The 17,498-nt window shown below is 40.9% G+C and overlaps 1 protein-coding gene across 1 annotated transcript in view; it reads left to right on the forward strand.

Moving 5' to 3' along the window:
* Window positions 1-17,498, forward strand: part of terb1 (telomere repeat binding bouquet formation protein 1) — a 169,461-nt gene that overhangs the window by 3,127 nt on the left and 148,836 nt on the right. The window contains exons 2-5 of the mRNA XM_043707505.1: window positions 1,395-1,505; window positions 9,114-9,242; window positions 10,116-10,247; window positions 15,441-15,501. Of these exons, the coding sequence (XP_043563440.1) occupies window positions 1,395-1,505; window positions 9,114-9,242; window positions 10,116-10,247; window positions 15,441-15,501 (433 nt within the window). The remainder of the gene's footprint in view (window positions 1-1,394; window positions 1,506-9,113; window positions 9,243-10,115; window positions 10,248-15,440; window positions 15,502-17,498) is intronic.

A 17,498-nucleotide genomic window follows, 5' to 3' on the forward strand; every position in this document is an offset into this window, starting at 1 on the left:
AATGACAAAAAGTAGAGGATCCAGCACCGATCCTTGTGGCACTCCACTGGTCACAGGCCTCCAGTCTGTAAAACTACCCTCCACCACCACCCTCTGTCTTCTACCTTTGAGCCAGTTCTGTATCCAAATGGTTAGTTCTCCCTGTATTCCATGAGATCTAACCTTGCTAACCGATCTCCCATGGGGAACCAACTGAAGCTTATCTCTTTTAAGTATCCAATTGTGGTTTGAACAACCCCAAATCTTTGCCTTTGCTACCTTATCTAACAGGTTAACAGAAACAAAATTCACTTCTTTCGAGTTTCAAATTTATCTTCATAAAATTTATGTATGTCTCTGGATCCGAGAATCTTAGAATCCTTGTGGAAACAGGCCCTTTGGCCCAACAAGTCCACACCAACCCTCCAAAGAGTAATCCACCCAGACCCATTCCCCCTATCCTATACTTACACCTAACTAATGCACCTAACCTACATATCCCTGAACACTATGGGCAATTTAGCATGGCCAATTCAACTAATCTGCACATCTTTGGACTGTGGGAGGACCCAGAGGAAACCCATGCAGACACAGGGAGGATGTGCAAACTCCACACAGTCGCCTGAGACTGGGATTCGGACTGAATCTGGGTCCCTGGCACTGTGAGGCAGCAGTGCTAACTGCTGAGCCACCATGCCACCTCCAGTGAGCCACTGTGCCACCCCTACTTTTCCATGTTACTTTTAGGTACTATAAAATGCAGCTAGACCAGTTAAGTGTCTTATGAACTTGCTGTTTTTATTTCAGATCTCCCTCATTTGCAGTATTTTGCTTTAAATATTCTAAGTTCATCTATACATTCCATTCAAAATAATGTATACTTGATGTAGAACCCTTGTCTGTCTTTTCCTAAATCCAAAACTAGAGTTACTGTTAGCTTTCCTCATATTTTATCCCCATTTTACATATGGGAGCAACTTTGTTCTACTTTGCAACCTCACTAATTTCCATATATCCTTTCACCCAGGCTTCTCAATAACTGATCATCCCAAGTTTTGCTAATATCAAGAAACTATATTCTATTTTGCTTTTAAACCGAGTGAAAGAGTCAAGAATCAAAACATCTTGTGCTAAAACTTATCAGCTACCAGCTTAAATATTTCTTTCCTGATTCAATGTCAAAGGCACTGAAAATAATATCATCTACTACTATGTAAAGGTCCAGAGGCTACATGCACAATTGACAAAAGTATATTTTAGGCGAAATGCATAACTGTTAAATGATAATGCAACCTAATTTTGCCGCCACTTGTGGTTTGTAAACTCTTAATCTTAATGAGTTTTTTTTATGCCTGTGTCAGCTTAGCACCCTGTGTGCAGATACCATGCTGTTATATTTTTATTTTAATCTACAGGGCAAAAGACAGACTTGAATTTACTGCTTGAATGTCTGAAATATCAAATGGACAGCCCTGTGACTCAGAAACAAGCCCTGATCACCATCCATTCAATATGTCAACAGAATAGTAAGATGGAATATGTCAATATTTCATGCTAATTATATTTTCAGGAATTAATCTATAAATTCATTATAATACAGTAAACTTTTTGCATACTATGGAACTTAAGTTTGCACACAAAAGAACAACTGTAAAAATAACATTGGACTGTATATACCTAAGAGTTCACTGCCGCAGGAAAATTGTATTTCCTCTTAGAGTGTGGCAGAGGCAGGTATTCGAAAGGAAGCTAACTGGATCTAACTTATCTGAAAAAAAATTAGGATGGCTTTTGGGAAAAGACAGAGGAGTGATAAGGGATTAATTGCTCCTTCAGGGAGCTATCACAGAAATGATAAGCTGAATGGTCTCCTATGATCCTACTGAAATGCAACATCTACTAGTGACATTAAAATTTGTGAAAGCATTTTACACTTTCAGAGTTTTTGTGTTACGCTTTTATGTTTCGCACCCAAGATCTTCCTGGCCTGCCCAATCATCACACAAAAGATGAGAAAAACTTTTTTCCTGTCAGAAGAAAACAAGCTCAGCCATGTTGCCCAATTTGCACCTCCATTGGACAAAAATGCAACCCCAGTCTGTGCAAACTTGCCAGATTCCAATCAAGATAACCTTGGACAAGATTAGAACAGGCAAATTAGATTAGTTACTCGTTTGCTATTGCTTTTCAGTTATTCACACTGGAAATGAATGCACATGAACATCAAATAAGAACCACTTCAGCTAAGCAAAGAAGAAGGGATTAGGTTTAATAGGTCGTACATATTCAGACCACAAACATAGTCAACCAACTGAAAGAAAATAATTAATTGTTTCATTAACTTCATGTGAATTTCTCTAAAATTGGATCTTTTAATTCCTTTCTAGGTTCCAGCTTCTCTGAGACAAAGCCAATCAGCCATGACTGAATGGCTGAGCAAACTTGATAGGAACAGAAATTAGGCCATTCAGCCTATGTCTTATGGTGTTGTGGTCTAAGCACTAGCTCTATTTCGTTGTCATTGCTATGTGATTATAGTGCATAGGCAGAAGCTCACTGGAAGAACATATTTTCTGGTCTAGTCTTCTCAGCACTGTCTCCGTTTTCCTCTCTCTGGCTGTTAGATTCACGTTTGGTGTTCATATGTTGCTTCCAAATCCTAAAGATATTCAGTAATGTGTTACATCATATCTTACATCATGATACCATCAACATGCTAAATGGAACATACTTAGAACGTATTGAGCAACTCATGACTGGGCATCCATAACATGCTGTGGGCTTTCAGCAACAACAAAGTCATACTTCAACACAAACTGCAATCTCATGGCCTGGCATAATCCCCACTCTACCTTTACTATCAAGCCAGGAAATCAACCCTTGTTCAATTCAGAGTACAGGAGGGCATGCCAGGAGCAGCTTCAGGCCTAAAAATGAGGTATCAACCTGGTAAAGCTACAAACAGCTACTCACCTGCCAAACAGCGAAACCAACAAGTGATAGAGAAGTTAAGTGATTCCACAATCGACAGATGAGACTTAAGCTCCATGGTCCTACCATATTCATTTGTGAATTGTGATGGACAATTAAGCAACTCACTGGAGAAGAAAGCTCAGTAAACATGCCTAACCTGAATGATATTGGAGCCCAGCAAATCAGTGCCAAAGACGAGGCAGAAGCATTTGTAACAATCTTCAGCCAGAGTTGTTGAGTGGATGATCTCTCTTGGCCTCCTCCAGAGCTCCCCAGCATCATAAGTGCTAGCCTTCAACCATTTCAATTCACTCCCCATGATATCAAGAAACAGTTGAAAGCACCGGATACTGCAAATGCCCTGACAATGTTCTGCCAACAGTACCGAAGACTTGTATTCCAGAATATGCTGCATGCCAGCCCAAGCTGTTCCATTTCTGCTACAATTCTGGCATCTACCTGGCAATGTAGAAATTTGCTCACGTATCTCCTCTAGACACAAAGCAGGACAAATCCAAACCAGCCAATTACCATCCTATCAGTCTTGATCATTAGTAAATGCCCCTTGACATTCAGTGGTGCTACCATTACTGAATCTCCCACTGCTGAAAATGTGTTGCTGGAAAAGCGCAGCAGGTCAGGCAGCATCCAAGGAACAGGAGAATCGACGTTTCGGGCATAAGCCCTTCTTCAGGAAATGCCACTACCAATGAATCTCCCACTACCAATATCCTGGGAGTTATCATTGACCAGGAACTCAACTTAACTCGCCATATAAATGCAATGACTACAAGAGCAGGTCAGAGCTTAGGAACACTGAGATCAGTAACTCATCTCCTGACTCCCCAAACCCTGTCCACCATCTGCTAGATACAAGTCAGGAATGTGATGGAACACTCCCCATTTGCCTGGATGGGTGAAACTCCATCAACACTCAAGAAGTTTGACACCACCAAGACAAAGCAGCCCCCTTGCTTAGCATCACGTTCACTAGCATTCATACCCTTCACCACTGATACTCAGTCGCAGTAGTATACACTATCTACAAGATTCACTACTGAAATTCAGCAAAGATCTTTAGACAACACTTTGCAAACCTATGACCATTTCCATGTCAAAGACAAGGACAGCAGATACATGGGAACACCATCATTTGCAAGTTCCCTCCCAAGCCACTCACCACCCTAACTTGGAAATAGTTGCTCCTCACTGTCACTGGGTCAAAACCCCAGAATTCCATCCTCAAGAGGATTGTGGGTCTACCTAAAGCACATGGATTGTGGTGATTTAAGAGCCTGCTCGCCTCCATCATCTCATGGGCAACTAAGGACAGGCTGGCCAGCCATTGATGCCCAAGTCCCATGAATGAATACAAAAGTAAAGCAATGCAAGGTCATCAACAGTGTTATTAAGCAGCAGCTGCTAAGTTAGGGCTGCTCAGGTCTTGATCTCATTACTGCCTTGGTTCAAACATCGATAAAAGAGCTGAATTGCCGAGATGAGGAGAGAGTGACTGACCTTCAATCAAGGCCATATTTGACCGAGTGTGGAATCAAGGAGCTTGGCAAAGCTAGAATTAATGGGAATCAGGTGAAACCTTTCACTGGTTAGTTATATCTTTAAGCAAAACACACTTTATTCTTACAACTTGGTTAAAATACAAACAAGAAAAAGAAGAACTTTAACTCTGTTGAAATATTTAAGAAAATAGATTAGATTAGATTACGTACAGTGTGAAAACAGGCCCTTCGGCCCAACAAGTCCACACCGCCCCGCCGAAGCGCAATCCACCCATGCCCCTACATTTACCCCCCACCTAACACTACGGGCAATTTAGCATGGCCAATTCACCTGACCTGCACATCTTTGGACTGTGGGAGGAAACCGGAGCACCCGGAGGAAACCCACGCAGACACGGGGAGAACGTGCAAACTCCACAGTCAGTCGCCTGAAGCGGGAATTGAACCCGTGTCTCTGACGCAGTGAGGCAGCAGTGCTAACCACTGTATATATATATATATATCATCAGCAAATAATATATCATTTAACTACTTATCATCATGACATCCTTGTGGTAGTTCCTCAGGGTAGACAAGCAGGAGGCTGGAAGAACACAACAAGCCAGGCAGCATCAGGAGGTGGAGAAGTCGACGTTTTGGGTGTAACCCTTCTTCAGTAGTTCCTCAGGGTAGCATCCTAGGCCCAAATCTTCAGCTGCTTAATCAATAACTTACCCTCTGTTATAAGGTCAGAATTGGTGATGTCTGCGATGATTGCATAATATTCAGAATCGTGATTCCTTAGATATTGAAGCAGTCCAAGAGAGTAGCTTACCACCACCTTCTTAAGGGCAACTAAGATGAGCAATAAATGCTGTCAGCCAGCAACACTTATGTTCCATGAGTGGATAGATTTAAAGTAAAAAGAAGCAAGGGAATTTAAAGAAAAAACATTTTTCATACAGCGAGTTATTAGGGATGGAATTCATGCTTGGATATGTGGTGGAGACAGGTTCAAGTGAGGCATTCAGCAGGAATTGGGTAATTATTTGGATAATAATAGCATGCAGTGGTAAGGGGAAAAGGCAGGACATTGATACTACGTAATAGAGCTGGTGTATGGAAATTGGCTGAATAACCTTTTACACAGCAATTCTGTGAATACATGACCAGATCAGAGGTTAGCAATACTGCAGTGAGTAATTTGTGTCTATACTGGAAACTTCAATCAGCCCACAAATCCAGAAATGAATGAAGCAACATTACCGAATTAGCTGCATCTTCGACAATCTAAAGTACTCTTGATGCTGCTTGGGAACTCTTATTCCAAGATGTTTGTATTTGATCACCCTATACTTCACCATCTCAGTGAATTGCCAAATTGCTGTGGTGGAGAGCCTTGTGTATCCCGGTGACCTTTAGAATAATACTCTCTGGAGCCCACAGTCCTGGTAGTGCCTGTAATGGTGGTAAAATCAAGATAGAGGTCCCAGTCCAAAAAATATCCAAGAAAATGATCAACAGGCAGAGGAGGGCTGCAAAGGTAAAATATGCAGTAGGGAAGTGGCCTGAGTCATCTCGGTTCACCACATAACTGAATTAAGCCATCAACCAACCCCTAAGATAGTTTGGAATCCGATTGTACAACTAGAATCTCTACACCAAAAGAAATACCACAACAGACTTCCAGCTTGGAAATTGCTGTGTTAATTGAGGTTTGGCAACAGAGACATGGTTGTGATACCTGGACGTTCTCAGCTAAGCTCCTGCATACAGACAGCAGATGTCTGATGATTGTTGGACATCTTTGTTGGGACAGGTGTGCCTTTCGGTCGCTACATTGCCACTGAGCAGGATCCCTCTGCCCAATAAACTGGTGAGGGGGCTAGAAAGTTGTCCAGAAATAGGCAGCCTCCTCCTCCTTTGTCGACAATAAACTTAATTTATAAAGGATGCCTACCCATGTGGATTTTTTTCCTCGTCCAAATATAGCTGTTCTTAAAGGAGCCAATTTAAGCAGGCTTTTTTGAGTTAAAGAATGAGTGAGCTTGTTAGCTAATCAAATGTAAAAAAAGTTAATAAGACATGACAGGCATATGCACTGATTAGAAAGGAGAGGTGACTCCAAAAAATAAAAGTAAATTAAAATATATATGAATCAACATTTGGCATTTCTATATCAAATAGGTTGTGAAATATTATTTCTGTTAACTTGGATGATTCCAGTAGCATCAGCCAAGGAGTTTGGAGATTCCTGATTCTGGAGTTACTTGAAAGGAGTTTGTCCAGTTTCCTTCAACAGTGACTTTGCTGACAATGTGCTTTCAAAAATCACAGAGAGGCTTTATTTCTTTTAACCTGCACACGCAGGGATACCTAGAGGACATTCTCAATTGCATTCCTTCATAGTGTACTTTTGCACGTATAACTCAAACCACAATCTACCATATTAGTATATCAGCACTCTAGCACAACAGTGCAAGAGGGAAAGCAGCTGTTTTATTGTGTATAGTGCAATGGTGGTCATCTGTAATGTAACATGAACCCAAGGTCCCGGCTGAGGCCCTCCCTATGGGTACCAAACTTAGCAATTAACCTCTGCTCAGCCACTTTTCGCTGCTGCCTGTCCCGAAGTCCACCTTGGAGGATGGTCACCCGAAGGTCCGAGGTCGAATGTCCTGGACCACTTGAAGTGTTCCCCAACTGGGAGGGAACACTACTGTTGATTGTTGTGCAGTGCCCATTCATCCGTTGTTGTAGCCTTTGCTCGGTTTCCCCAATGTACCAAGCCTCTGGGCATCCTTGCCTGCAACATATAAGATAGACAACGTTGGCCGAGTCACATGAGTACCTGCCACGTACATGGTGGGAGGTGTCCCCACACGTAATGGTGGTATCTGTGTCCACACTCTGACACGTCTTGCAGCGCTTACCGTGACAGGGTTGTATGGAGTTGTCCTGAGAGCCAGGCAGCTTGCTACAAACAACGCTCTGTTTGAGGTTTGGCAGTTGTTTAAAGGTAGGTAGTGGAGGTGTGGGAAGGTCTTGGTGAGGTGCTCATCCTCATTGATTGGGTGGAAGCTGGAGAAGTGTAGCATTGTGAGGTTGTCTGTGGGTTTGCGGTAGAGTGTGGTGCTGAGGTGTCCATCCTTGATGGAGATGCATGTGTCCAAGAATGAGACAGATAGTTGACAGTAGTCCATGGTGAGTTTGATAGTGGGATGAAACTTGTTGATGTCACTGTGTAGTTTTATCAGCGACTCCTCGCCATGGGTCCTGAGGAAGAAAATGTCATCAATGTACCTGGTGTATAATGTTGATTGGAGATCCTGCATAGAGAAGGAGTCTTGTTCGAATCTGTGCATTAAAATGTTGGCATATTGGGGTTCAAATTTGGTCCCCATGGCTGTTCCATGTGTCTGGATGAAGAACTGGTTGTCAAAGGTGAAGACGTTATGATCAAGGATAAAGCGGATGAGTTGTAGGCTGGTGTTTGGAGATTGGCAGTTGTTGGTGTTGAGTACTGAGTCTGTTGCCGCGATGCCATCATTGTGGGGGATGCTGGTGTAGAGTGCGGAAACGTCCATTGTGACGAGGAATGTTCCCGGTACGACTGGTCCATGGGTGCTGAGTTTCTGTACGAAATCCATAGTGTCGCGACAGAAGCTGGGGGTCCCCTGTACAATAGGTTTCAAGATGCCTTCAACATAGCTGGAGAGATTCTCACATAGGGTCCCACTGCCCAACACGATGGGATGTCTCACACACACACACAGGCACTCCTGTACACACATATACACAGATGTGCACACAGACGCCCACACACACCCTTACAGACACAGACACTCCCACACTCACACATGCACCCCCTCACAGACTTAAGACACTCTACACTCACTACACACACAGGTACACTTTCTCACACTCATAACCCCCAACCCAGACACACACACACACACACAGATAAAGACCCACATGCACACATATATGTTGTGGGTGAATTTGTACTTGCAGGGTTGCATTGTACTTTGCTCAAAAACTGCACGAATTCATGTAAAACTCCATTATCTCACTTTTTAGATTAGAATCAATCTAAACATTATGGTACAGACAGAGAACACAGGGGGATAACACCTTCAACATATTGTCTAGATATCACCCATTGTCAACAGCTAACCCGAGAATGCAACTTTAAAAAAAACGATTTTGTGATTTACACATGAAAGAAGTGAAACTATCATGGTATTCAAACAGATGAAAGACTCAACAGACAATCAATTTTTCAATGTATAATTTCAGTGGCATCACACTGTAAATTTTTGCTATAAATTCTGTGTGTTAGGATTGAGCACTCCACTATCACCTGATGAAGGAGCGACGCTCCGAAAGCTAATGTGCTTCCAATTAAACCTGTTGGACTATAACCTGCTGTTGTGTGATTTTTAATTTTGTACACCCCAGTCCAACACCGGCATCTCCAAATCATAGTTAAAGCAAAGTGGACATCTTTTTATTATTTTGAAAGGATAGATAATAATATTTAGGATTTTAATACTTATAGATGAAATAGTAGAGAACATTCTAATGATGAATTTCTTACGTTAATCATTAATCTCTATCTGTTTGTATTAAAGTTAACTTTAATTGCTTTTTTATCAATAGGTGAAGCAAGTGATTACTTTCGTGAGATTGGAGGCTTACAGTTCGTTAATGGACTTATAAAACTGAGTGATGCTTCTATCCTTCGGGAAGCAGCCTTGTTCACTTTAGCAGCTTTAGCTGAAAGCAGTGGTAGGAATTCCTAATGCAATTATATATACCCACTTCATACCTCCCCAATTCACTGTTCCTCAATCACTGTTTCAAAATAAGAAGCTGCCCATTTGAGATGGAGATAAGGACAGTATATTTCTCTTGGAGGGACACCAGTGTCCCTCCTTAAAAAGCAGTGAAAACAGAGTTCTTTAATGTTTTTAATCAAAGGTAGATAGATTCTTGATAGTGGCAGCTCGTTCCCCACATTCTTAAGGAAACTTAGGGCTGAGCGCCAACGCTCATATCCCATGAATCCCTCCCCTTCCCAACCTCCCCCCTCGCTCGAGACATGGTGACCCTCAGGTTAAACCACCACCAGTTATGTCTCTTTAACAAGAGAGCAGGTATATGGTCCAGAATGACTATGGCAAATTTACTTTCAAACTTCTGGATCTTGATTTCTTAAGTCTGCTAAGTTAACTAGTCTCAGGAAGGGTACCCCTAGGTTGTGGAGGAATTTGGTGAAAGAAGCTTCAAAATTTTGATCAAGTATCCAGTGCCTCTGCTGGAACGTGTATGTGTGAATATTGAATGAGTACTTGATGAGGCTTAACTGTCTGCAACTAAAAAAAAATCACCCAGAACTCACTATCTTTGCTCCGGCATAAGAATTGATCATTTGTCTAATGTTCTGGAAGGCAACCAGAAGCCATAATGCTTTGATAGCCAAGAAAAAATTGAAAGGACTGGATTGTTTACTGGCAGAACCATCAACTCATTCAGCTAATAATTATCAATCACTCCAAATTCTACCAAAAATACCTTTTGAAATCAGCTGGCTGTGAATTATTATTCATTCTTCTTTGATATTGCAAAGTATAAATCATTTTCCCATTTATGTCTTTTCAGTGTACTGCCAACAGAGTTTGTGCACTGCAGAATTGCTGTCTGGTGTTGCATTGTCACTTGCTCAGGAGGATGCTTCATTGATTCTGAAGAGGATGAATGTCTACATGATCCTGGTGTTGGTGTCACACAACAGTATGAAAGTCTTGTTTATATGTTTAAGTTTTGTTAGACCTCTCGGCTGGAGAATTAACATGTCCTCTGTTACACAAGTGTTTAAAAAGATTTGTGTATCAAATAAGTAGAAAATATATCATTGCTTAGCCCTTACCGTGCTGATTAAAAAGTAATTCCTTGCAATATAGTTCATGAAGCTCACTCTACAAATAAAACGCAGCAGTGTATGCAATGCTTACGCATTGACTAATTGTTACATTATTGACAAAATAACAGCCTGATACAAGCAAGTAGCAAACAGTGCTACTATGCTAAGTAGATAGCAATTTTGCACAGCTCACAGAGTAACCCTTGCCTTTCTGACAATCAGGTGCGCCATATAATTATGCTAACAAAACCCTCCTGAATAAAGTGCATAGTTCCATTGGAAATGGTGTCACATAAGACCAGTATCTTAATAACCAGGGATAATTCTTTGGTTGTTCTGACAAATGTAAAGGACGACCTATGGAAAATCTGAAAATTGGTTGAGAGAGGGACAAGACTGGCAGTTTTATGTTCTGGGTTTAGGTGTTTCAGATGTGATAAAGAGAGATGTTAAAGATATAAACTAGGGAGGAGATTGCAGAACCTTTGGCTTTGATATTTATGTAATAATTTTCTCCAGGAATAGTGCCAGAAGACAGAAGGATAGCAAATGTTGTCCCCTTGTTTTAGAAAGGGGAGTAGAGAAAATCCTGGTAATTATAGACCAGTGAGCCTTACTTTGGATATGGGCAAAGTTTTGGAAAGGGTGAGAACAGAAATGATTTATAATAATCTAGAAAAGAATAAGTTGATTAGGGATAGTCAACACGGTTTTGTGGAGGGTGGGTCGTGCCTCACAAACCTGATTGAGCTCTTTGAGAAGGTGACAAATAGGTGGATGAGGAGAAAGCGGTTGATGTGGTGTATATTGCGTGCAGTTCTGGTCTCCTTCCTATCGGAAAGATGTTGTGAAACGTGGAAGGGTTCAGAAAAGATTTACAAGGATGTTGCCAGGGTTGGAGGATTTGAGCTATAGGGAGAGGCTGAATACGCTGAGTTGTTTTCCCTGGAGTGTCAGAGGCTGAGGGGTGACCTTACAGAGGTTTATAAAATCATGAGGGACATGGATAGGATAAATAGACAAAGTCTTTTCCCTGGGCTGGGGAGTCCAGAACTAGAGGGCATAGGTTTAGGGTGAGGGGGGAAAGATATAAAAGAGACCTAAGTGGCAACCTTTTCACACAGAGGGTGGTTCGTGTATGGAATGAGCTGCCAGAGGAAGTGGTGGAGGCTGGTACAATTGCAACATTTAAAAGGCATCTGGATGGGTATATGAATAGGAAGGGTTTGGAGGGATATGGGCTGGGTGCTGGCAGGTGGGACTAGATTGGGTTGGGATATCTGGTCAGCATGGACGAGTTGGACCAAACGGTCTGTTTCTGTGCTGTACAGCTCTATGACTCTGAGTTGTGGGAGTTGGTTTACTGATTAGAGAGAATATCACAGCAGTCCTGAGGGGGGAACACCTTGGAGAGTTTATCTAGCAAGGCCTTTGAGTAAAGCTCAAGAATAGAAAGATAGTCACTTTGATGGGATTGTACTACAGGGCTTCCCATCAATCAGCCGGTGATAGAGTTACGGATATGTCGATAGATTATAGAAATATGTAACAACAACTGTATTGTTGTGTTGGGTGATTTTAACTTACCCTATATTGACTGGGACTGCTTAGTGCCAGAGGTTTCGATGGGGAGAATTTGTTACATATATCCAGCACAGTTCTTTGAAATAATATGTAAATAGTCCAGCTAGAGAAGGTGACATATTGACCTTGTTTTGGGGAATGAACCTGGCCTAATGATCGATGTTTCAATGTGGGAGCACTTTGGGAACAGTGATCATAATTCTGTAAGTTTTAAGTTACTTGTGGGATAGTCCTCAGGGGAAAATACTAAATGGGACAAGGCTAACTACCACTGTAATAGGCAGGAATTGGGGGATGCAGACTGGGGTAGCTGTTTGAGAGTAAATCCTACATCTGGCACATGGGAATCTTTCAAAGACCAGTTGGTTAGAACTCAGGAGCAGTCTGCTGCTATGAAAATGAAGAATATGGAAAGCAAGGTTCAGAAACCTTGGGTGACAAGAGGAATGAGTCAAAAAGAAAAAAAGGTGACATATGTAAGCTTTAGGAAACTGAAGGTAGACAGAACCCTTGAAGAATACAAAGTTTTTTAAAATTCATTCAGAGGGTACCAGTGGGTATAGCAGGAAGGAATGCAAACTGGTGCAAGTAGGAGGGAGAAAGGGGCCATTATATGTCTTTGGCAAACAAGATAAAGGAAAATCACAAAACGTTTTAAGGAGTAAAAGGGTAGCGCGAGAAAGGGTCGGTCCACTCAATATCAAACGAGGGAATTTATACATTGACCTTGAGGAATTGGGTGAGGTCCTTAATGAATACTTTGCTTCGGTATTCACAAAGAAGAAGGACATGTTGGATGGTGAATCTCAGGAGTGGTATATTGATATTCTGGGGCCTGTTAATATTAAAAACGGAGATGGTGTTGGGTGTTTTAAATGCAAGCATTTGATAGATCCTTCATGGCAAGTTGATACAGAAGGTGAAGTCACATGGGATCCATAGTGAGCTGGTGAGATGGATACATGGTAAGATGGCTTAGTCATAGAAGGCAGAGGGTAGCGGTGGATGGATGTTTCTGATTGGAGATCTGTAACCAGTGGTGTTCCGTAGGGATCAGTGCTGGGCCCCCTTTTATTTATAATGTAAATAAATTATTTGAAAGGGAATGTAAATGACCTGATTAGTAAATTTGTGGACAACACAAAGACTGGGGGAGGATTGCCAGAGGATACAGCAGGATATAGATAGGCTGGAAACTTGGGCAGAGAAATGACAGAACGTGGATTTTAATCCGGACAAATGTGAGGTGATGCATTTTGGAAGATCTAATGAAGGAGGAAGTATATAATAAATGGCAGAAAATTATTAGCATCAATATACAGAGAGATCTAGGTCCACATTTCCCTGAAAGTGGATAAGCTGGTCAAGAAGGCATGTGACACGCTGGCCTTCATTGGTCAGGACACAAGAGTATAAAAATTGGCAAGTCATGTTACAGTTGTATTGAATTTTAGTAAGGCCACATTTGAAAATTGCATACAATTCAGTTTGTGATGCTACCAGAAGGATGTGGATTGTTTGGAGAAGGTACAGACAACTTTTGCTAGGTTGTTGCCTGGTTTTGGGGGTATTACCTATGAGGAGAAATTGGAAAAACTCAGTTTGTTTTCTCTTGAATATTGGAGGCTGAGGGGTGAACCAATAGAGGGTTAGAAAATTATGAGAAGCATGGATAGAATAGTCAGTCTTTTTCCCAAGGTTAGAAATATCAATTACTAAGTTTAAAGTAAAATGGGAAAGTTTAAAGGAAATACGCGAGGCAAGGTTTTTTACAGAGGGTGACTAAGACCTGGAAAGCGCTGCCAGCGGAAGTGTGGAGCAATATTACAATAACAACGTTTAAGAGGCACATGACAAATATATAGGTAAGGAATAGATCACATTGAAGCTAAAGATTTTTAGTTTGGAAAGGCATCATGTGTCGGCACAGTTTTAGTGTGCCAAAGGCCTGTTCCTGTACTGTACTGCTCTTTGTTCTTTGAAATGAATATCACAGAGTACACCCAGTTAATCATGATATAAAAAGAGTAAAAACAGATTAACATTTTGAATTGAGATCCTTCATATCCCAGGTTAGTTTATCTTCCACAAACTTTGAACTCATTTAAACCTCCTCTGTTGACATTCTATCCTATTCAAGAGCTTCGTAGAATATACAGCATAGAAACAGACTATTGAGCCCAGTTGGTATTATGCTGTATTCAAACTTTCTCCCATCTTTCCTCATCTAAATCTGTTATTGTATTTCATTGTTCCCTTCTCCCCTATATGCTTGTCTAGCTTCCCCTTTAATAAATCTATACTGTTCACCCCTGATGTGATCCACATGACACACCACCTTGAGAAAGGTGCCTGCGCAAGTGAACCCTGGGTGGTCCAGAAGCAACTGGCTGTGCCAAGATTGATTACAATGAATCCAATTGGCTGATGCACCGTGCACTTACTGTCCATCATTCCACACACCATTCACAATCTACTGTAGTCTCATTTTCCAGCATTTGCCTTTGAATGCTGTGGCACTTAAAATGATCATTTAAATGCTTTTTAAATGTTGTGATGATTCCTGCCTTTACCACCCTTTCAGGCAGTGAGTTCCAGATACCCACCTGTATTCTCCTGCCTTGTACTTTAAACCTAAGCCCCTTGATGTTTATCCCACTACCAAGATGAAAAGTTTCTTCCTATCCAACCTATGTCCCTCATAATTTTGTATACCTCAATCATGTGCCCCCTCAGTCTTCTCTGCTCTAAGGTACACAAACCCAACCTATTTAGTCTGTCTTCAGAGCTGAAACACTCCAGCCTGGCAACATCCTGGTGAATTTCCTTGGCACCCGCTCTAGTGCTCATCTTTCCTATGGTCCAAATGTGCACAATACACCAGCTGAGACCTAATAATATCGCCATCATATCCTCCCTTCTCTTGTATTCAATGTCTCAACTAATAAAGCCAAGTGTCCCATGTGCCATCTTAACCACCTGAGTCATCTGTCCAAAGACAAAATACTGCAGATGTTACAAATCTGAAACAAATATCAAGAACACTGGAGAAACTCAGGAGATCTGGCAACACCTGTGGAGAAAGAAACAGTTTTGCCTTTTAGTTTAGCTACTGGCTTATGTCATTGAAATGTATGTGCATCATGACACCTCTTCCACTCCCAAGTTCCTCTTCAGCTCAAAAAAAATCACCTTAACAAAGGCACGCAGTACAACCTGAGGCAAGATGTACTGGCGTTGGAGGCAGTGAGGTTTAAGTAGATTGATCCCTGACATGGAGGGATGTTCTTATGAGGAAAGATTGATTAAGGTATCTTACAGATTTTAGAGTGAAAGAACTTACTTTTGTTCGGCCTAGGCAGGTGCCTTTATAATGCTGTCATGGGGTGAACAAAGTACAGAAACAGTCATCTCTCCAATACTGATATCAGTTGAAATGTAAACCAGAGACAAATAATGCTTTTTGGGCATTTTTACAGAGATTGGACAAACATTGGCGAGGACAACTGGATGTATTGATGTTCTTCTGAATTTGTTCAGGTAGTTAGCAAATTCCGCACTTGACATTTTTGTCCTGTGTTCACACAGGTAATAGTCTGAAGTATATTGGAATTTTTATGCCATGAAAATGAACCTTTAATCCATTCAAGATTATGAAGTGATTTTCAAAGTTATTGCATGCAATTAATTGAAACACCAAAGGGGGAGGGGAGAACTAAGTTAAAAACTCCTAAAAAAGGAAATTAGGACAATCCTTTGAATGCAAAGAGTTAATAGGGTTATCAAATAATGTAGAAGCAAACAGTATCAATGGCTTCAGAAAGCAACTAGATATTTTTCTGGAGAATGAAGAAGACCATGGAAATTATACTGTGCAATAATATGGAATGAAGATTTAAATGTTCACAACAGTTCCCTTCACAATTAACTGAAGAGTTAACCCACATAAGTAAGCAAGTAAATTAGCAGTTAGAGCTTGGTGCAATCTGAGTCGGTCAGAAACTATTTCGAAATAACTTAGAGGAACCCAATCAATAAACAGCCACGTTATTTTTATGGAGCTAATTTTCTCCTTTCCTCTTTGCCAGAAAACACTAAAAGATACAGGGGTATGGTTCCACAGACAAACATCTTCCTTTAGTATTTAGTTTTTTCATACTTAGTTTTGGAGTTAGTTGTGTACATAAGTGGAAAAACTGGCAGATTGTCATAAAAGCATTGTATCCTTCACACAATGTCCAGCTATCCATACAATGGAAACTTTCTAACACAAGGACACCAAAGGCTATCATTTGTAGTCTTGACTGGAACCTTAGTTGAGGTCAGCTAACTTCTCGTCTTACTAAAAGTCAGACTGGCAACAGTGGCTCAGTATCACACAGGCTGGTAATTACCAAAGAGTTGTGTGTAAAACTTTGATTGTTTTTTTAAAGTAAGTTTTAAGAAGCTACCTATTTAAAATAATCAATGATATAGAATGAAGCAATAGGTTTCTGAAGTTTTAATTTCACCCGGCTTATGTATAAAAACATTGGAAATGGCCATATATCTCCATGAGCTAGCTCCACCATTTATGGCTGATTTTAACCTCAATTTGTCCTTTTCTATATCCCTTGATTCTCTTAGTATCCAGAAATCTGTAGATCTTAATCTCAGATGTATTCAGTGACTGAGTATCCACAGCCCTCTTTGGTGTAGAATTCCTAAGCTTCACAACTCTGTGAGTGGAGGTATTGCTCTTCACCTTGTTCTAAGTGGTGTCTGCTGATCTTGAATCTATAATTGTGAATATATAATTGTGTTTAATTGTGCACGTGGTGTGCATTAACTGGGGAATCACTTGTGCTCCTGTAAATAGAACAGACTCAAACTAATGTTTGAGTCAGTAGGTACAGGTTTGTTATGTGTATCCCTGTAAATACTGTAAAAGATAAAAAGTATGTAAAGGTTGGCTCCAGTTCTAACCTACACCACCTAGCTCTCTGGATTAGAGCAATTGTGACCCCTAATATTAGATTCTCAGCCAAGATTCTCAGCTTCTCAGTATCTACTATGTTAACTTCACATATGCATAGAACAGTTCACACACTCTGAAGTCACAGCTTATACTTGAAACAAAAACAGAAAGTAGTGAACACAACTAACATGTCAAGTGGCAAACATGGAAAGAAAAAAGTTATTCATATTTCAAGTATGAACCCTTTGCAAATTTAATTATTAGGGAATAAAATGTTTGATTTTACATCTATGGTCAACTTTGTGATTGGCCTTTTATAACTTGACATCTAATCATTAGGCTTGGGTAAGTGATGAATAATACAGTCCTTGCCACCTATTTCACAGAATTAAAACAGCAAAGAAGGAAGCCATGCAGCCCATCACGTCTGTGCTATACAGGAATGATTCCCATAGAGCCACTGTCCACCATTTCCCTGTGGCCCTGTGTATTTTTCCTTTTCAGATAATCATCCAATTTTTGCAATGCTGCAACTGAATTTGCCCCCATTGCACTCTCAGACAGTGCATTCAAAAGCATT

This window comes from Chiloscyllium plagiosum, chromosome 17, assembly GCF_004010195.1.
Source record: "Chiloscyllium plagiosum isolate BGI_BamShark_2017 chromosome 17, ASM401019v2, whole genome shotgun sequence".
Taxonomy (NCBI): Eukaryota; Metazoa; Chordata; class Chondrichthyes; order Orectolobiformes; family Hemiscylliidae; genus Chiloscyllium; species Chiloscyllium plagiosum.